Source organism: Lactuca serriola, chromosome 8, assembly GCF_051521515.1.
Source record: "Lactuca serriola cultivar US96UC23 chromosome 8, Lser_US96UC23_V15, whole genome shotgun sequence".
In the NCBI taxonomy this organism is placed as follows: Eukaryota; Viridiplantae; Streptophyta; class Magnoliopsida; order Asterales; family Asteraceae; genus Lactuca; species Lactuca serriola.
In genome coordinates, this window is record NC_136415.1 from 109,744,000 (window position 1) to 109,749,400 (window position 5,401).

Consider the following 5,401-nt stretch of genomic DNA (forward strand, 5'->3'; position numbering starts at 1 on the left):
TTATTATTTATTTTTGTACTAGTTTAGATTCGTTTTTAGCCATGTCCGGCTAAAACCCTAGTTTTCAATTCTGCATATAATAGTACTTTTCATGTGATTACGTACCAGATCTGGTTATCTTTTTGTGTTTCTATCTAGATTTTTCAGTTTTGAACTTAATGAATGTTTTATTTTTAATTCTTGTTAGTCTGATCACCTAGCTAGAATTTTATCATTCCAGTCAATCAGTTGATAGAATCAGTAATTGTTTTGTCAACTTGTAATAAATAACAAGTATCAAAATGGTTTCGTGTTTGAGATTTGACTCTAATTTAAATTGAAAAATCATATCTTTACGCTTCCGAACTTGTAAGAAGTATTAAATTTTGCTGAGAATTTTACACATAACTTAATACAATTTTTCTAATCTTAATTAAGAGCTTGGTTAATTAAACAGTAAAAAGTTGGTTAAATAAAAAGCTTGTTGATTGATTTAACTAAGTAAAAGAGATTATACTAGAGTTTTTTTTAGTTTTTTCCGGTACCATCTTTTTTCTATCGTGAAGCTATTGGGCGAACTTTCATTGATAAACATATACTATACTATGAGGACTTCTAAACCAAACAATGAGATTTTATAGCTGTGACACCTATAACTTTTGTTAAGATAGGATTCTCTTAATAATCGTTTAATTTTAATTTTAATTTTATCTTTTATCAATTTCATCCCATTTTTATCTATATTGTCTGTTTTGGCCGGTGTCTACAAAAACAGCAAGGAAAAACGAAGGCAGAAGTTCAATGGTCCACAAACCTTCCTCAACCTCCATCTTCTCTCTCCCTCTGAAATAATTGTAATCCTGATCCATACCCAAAATCAGATTTTCCATACCTTTCATAATTCACTAGCAGACACTATATGTAAAGCCTTCTTCCTTATATTTTTTTCTTGATTTTAGTTTTAAACATTTCAGCGACGCCCTAGGGCATCGATCAATAAGATGGCAGCTATTGAAACGCTACGGCCTATAATTCACGGTCAAATCCATTTAAACTCTTCGAATTACAATCCAAAACACTCATACAGGTGCACTTCCTTTCGCGAAAGATTTCGTGTTGTACATGAAAAGTCGAATGCTTTTGTTACCAAATCGTCATTATCCATTCGCCCAGCCATCAATTTGTACAGAGAATCTAGGGTTTCCAATTTTAATTCATGGGGCGGAGGGTTAGGGTTTCTGAAGATGAGTAAAAGTTGTAGAGGAAGGAATAAATTGGGTGTGAATAATAGTTCCTGCGAACATGATACAGAATCTTCGGGGCAAAAGAGCGAGAGTGAGAGCAATAAAGTGAGTAAGAAGAGAGAGAAGGGGGAGAAGAAGGGGAAGGGGGGATGGGGGTGGGGGTGGGGGAAAGGCGGTGGCAAATGGAGGTGGCAACCGATAATTCAAGCACAAGAAATCGGTGTGTTGTTGTTGCAGTTAGGGATTGTTATGTTTGTCATGAGATTGCTTCGGCCAGGTCTTCCATTGCCAGGGTCGGAGCCTAGGGTTCCGACCACATTCGTGAGCGTTCCATACAGTGATTTCTTGACAAAAGTCAGTACCAATCAGGTGCAAAAGGTGGAGGTTGATGGAGTTCATATAATGTTTAAGCTGAAACAAGAACAAGGTACCCCAGAAAGTGACATTAGTAGTAGTCTAAGTAAAATGCAGGATTCAGAGTTGTTGTTGAGGAGTGTGGCACCTACAAAGAGGATTGTGTACACAACAACCCGCCCTAATGATATCAAAACTCCTTATGAAAAGATGCTTGAAAATGATGTGGAATTCGGGTCTCCTGATAAGAGGTCTGGTGGCTTCTTGAACTCTGCTTTGGTAAGTTTGGATTGTAGGTTGCTTTTCACATCAAACATGGAAACAAACAGCTAATGGTTCAATTATGTTCACAGATAGCATTGTTTTATGTAGCTGTGTTGGCAGGGTTACTTTCCAGATTCCCTGTAAATTTTTCTCAGGTAGGTTAACTCTACCCATTATTTAATTATTTCTTCACATGTTATCATTTCTTTTCTCAGTGAAAAGTGACATTCACTTCTTTTCATACTTCATACACAGCAATCTCCTGGTCAACTTAGAAACCGCAAGTCAAGTGGTTCTGGTGGGTCAAAAGTCAACGACCAAGGCGAAGTAGTTATGTTTTCTGATGTTGCTGGTGTTGATGAGGCCAAAGAGGAGCTTGAGGAAATTGTAGTAAGCTCAAAAGACATTTCATTCATCCAAAATAAAAAGAAACAAGCTTTGTTTATACTTTCACGTCATTTATCCTTGTAATTTTTCTACTGAATTCAGGAATTTCTAAGAAATCCAGATAGATATATACGACTTGGTGCTCGCCCACCTCGTGGTGTCCTTCTGGTGAGTTTCAAAACCCTAATTCGCAGGTTCTTACATTGTGTTTCAACGAGGGGTAAATTTGTAAAATGACCTTGTGGGTATGTTATTGTATCTTATCTTACAGGTTGGTCTTCCTGGGACAGGTAAGACACTTTTAGCAAAAGCTGTAGCAGGGGAAGCTGAAGTCCCATTCATAAGCTGTTCAGCAAGTGAGTTTGTAGAGCTTTATGTTGGCATGGGAGCTTCACGTGTTCGTGATCTCTTTGCAAGGGCAAAAAAGGAAGCTCCATCAATCATATTTATAGACGAGGTTCAAATATAAAATATTTTTCATTTTCTAATTATAGTTATACTTATACCCTTCTCTTTTATTACTCTTAACTTTTTTAAAATCTTTGCAGATTGATGCTGTGGCCAAGAGTCGCGATGGCAGATTCCGTATTGTCAGTAATGATGAAAGAGAACAGACTTTAAACCAGTTGCTCACTGTATGTTTTAATAAGTCAAACTTTTACTTCTTTTTTAGTCAATGGTAGTTTAATTTATTAATTTAATTTATGTTTTTGTAGGAAATGGATGGTTTTGATAGTAATTCTGCTGTGATTGTTCTTGGAGCAACAAACCGTGCTGATGTACTGGATCCAGCCCTTCGTCGACCAGGGAGATTTGATCGTGTGGTTATGGTCTGTCTTCTTCTCCCTTTTTGGTATTTATTTATCTCTCTAATAGTTTTATATTATTATTATTATTTTTAATAAAAAGAATAGCAAAAATGCTAAGTTAAGTTTTTGTTATTTTAGGTAGAAACACCGGATAGGGTTGGAAGACAAGCTATTTTGAATGTGCATGTTAACAAGAAAGAGCTTCCTTTGGGAGAGGATGTTGACCTTGCTAAAATCGCTTCCATGACCACTGGTTTCACCGGGTAATAAAAAAAATCATCTTTTTTTTATTTCCAAAACTACCCTTGATCTTTTTTTTTTTTTTGAAATACATTTTTTGGTTTGGTGTACAGGGCAGACCTTGCTAATTTAGTAAATGAAGCGGCTTTGTTGGCAGGGAGACAAAGTAAATTAGTAGTCGAGAAAATGGACTTTATCCAAGCAGTGGAGCGTTCAATTGCTGTAATTATCTTCTTTTTTTTTTTTCTTGTAAAAAAAAAAGATTTTATCTGTGCATTATATGATTTATTTTTTAATAAAAAAAACAGGGGATTGAAAAGAAAACAGCCAAGTTACAAGGCACTGAGAAAGCAGTGGTGGCTCGACATGAAGCTGGTCATGCAGTGGTAGGCACAGCTGTTTCTAAACTTCTTGCAGGACAACCTCGGGTTGAGGTAAAGATTTTTATCATGGAATGGAATGGAATCGCGAATTCCAATTCCAATTGAGTAATGACAAGTGACAGGTATTCATGTTTTGTTTTGGTATCAGAAACTAAGCATACTACCAAGATCAGGAGGGGCATTAGGATTCACTTACACCCCTCCAACAACAGAGGACAGATATTTACTTTTTGTGGATGAGTTAAGAGGACGCTTAGTCACCCTTCTTGGAGGACGTGCAGCTGAAGAGATTATTTACTCGGGTCGCGTGTCAACAGGTGCACTTGATGACATACGCAGGGCTACAGACATGGCATACAAAGCTATTGCTGAATATGGTCTCAATCCCACCATAGGTCCTATCTCATTGTCAACTCTTTCAAATGGAGGAATGGATGATTCCAGTGGATCAATGGGGTTCGGAAGGGATCAGGTTTTCCTTTTACTTTTTATCTTTTTTTCTTTAATGGTGAATCTAGAAGTAAGAGCATTTTGAACATGATTTATAGGGGCATTTAGTGGATCTTGTTCAAAGAGAAGTTAAGTTAATGCTTCAATCAGCACTTGATGTGGCGCTTTCTGTCATGCGTGCTAATCCCACTGTTTTGGAGGGGCTTGGTGCTTATCTTGAAGGTAATTAGTTCCCTTTACCCCTCCCCCATTCATATAGATGAAGGGTAAAATGGTCATTTAGTCTCATTCAGATGTTTTAAAAACTTGTTGAAGTAATGTTATTTGTTATTTGTTTTTTGGGTACTACTTGTAGAAAAAGAGAAAGTGGAAGGGGAAGAGTTGCAAGAATGGTTAAAGTTGGTGGTTGCACCGGAAGAACTTGCTGATTTTGTTAGAGGCACGGAAAAGACGTTTCTGCCCTTACAGTCGTCTGCACCTGATCTAAAGCAACTACTGTAACACCAAATGATACCTAGACGTTCCAAACACACCCTTCCTCTATCTGCAACTTTGTATATTACGAAAAAGTCAGGTAATTTAGATATAACATATACAGTCCCTCATGTTCAAATAGTTGCAGATTTTGGCATTGGATTATGTTGTAGATTCTTGGAATTTATAAAATTTGTTTTGGGTCAATTTTTAGCCGATCCCAACTTGTTTGGGGGTGGAAAAGCTCTTGTTGTATGTAAACAACTCACAATTGTAATAACTAATAACTTGTAACAATAAAATCAAAAGCTCTTAATGCATAGATGATGTTAGTAAGAGTTACTCTTAAAAGATTAGGCAGCAACTGAACTGAAGAAGATTAAAGAAAAGCTTATGAGTCTAAATCAAGCATAAAGTAAGGTGGGATGCTATGTGATTTATTTGGTGCATACATGACACCAAGAAGAATCTAGTACAAGTGTATAACACATTGTCATGTTTCATTTGCACAAAATGATGTTACTGTTATATGGCAAATATATATGTTTTATGGCATGTTTTAATGTTAACATGCGTATTACACATAGTGTATAAAAGTTTTATGCATGTTGAGTATCACAATTTAATATCCTACGTATGATAACCAAACATATTTACATGTAGCTATGAGATCATAAAAAAATGTTTTTTTATGAATAAAAAATGTTTACAAATAATGGATTTAAAGGTTATTCTTGCATTAAATTTTATTAAATGTTTATGAAAAATGCTAAATCGTAAAATAATTACTACTTGCTAAAAGCCTAAAAATTTCAGA

At 35.8% G+C, this 5,401-nt stretch overlaps 1 protein-coding gene across 1 annotated transcript; it reads left to right on the plus strand.

Annotated features, from left to right (window-relative positions):
- The first annotated feature begins 736 nt into the window (after positions 1-736).
- LOC145065706 (ATP-dependent zinc metalloprotease FTSH 9, chloroplastic-like) lies at positions 737-4,904 on the plus strand. The gene is made up of 13 exons (XM_079012755.1): positions 737-1,856; positions 1,931-1,996; positions 2,097-2,231; positions 2,331-2,396; positions 2,500-2,685; positions 2,777-2,863; positions 2,945-3,058; positions 3,176-3,300; positions 3,391-3,499; positions 3,586-3,711; positions 3,809-4,132; positions 4,209-4,332; positions 4,466-4,904. The coding sequence occupies exons 1-13, from the start codon at positions 981-983 to the stop codon at positions 4,609-4,611; spliced, it is 2,484 nt and encodes an 827-aa protein (XP_078868881.1). The 5' UTR covers positions 737-980; the 3' UTR covers positions 4,612-4,904.
- Positions 4,905-5,401: the final 497 nt, after the last annotated feature.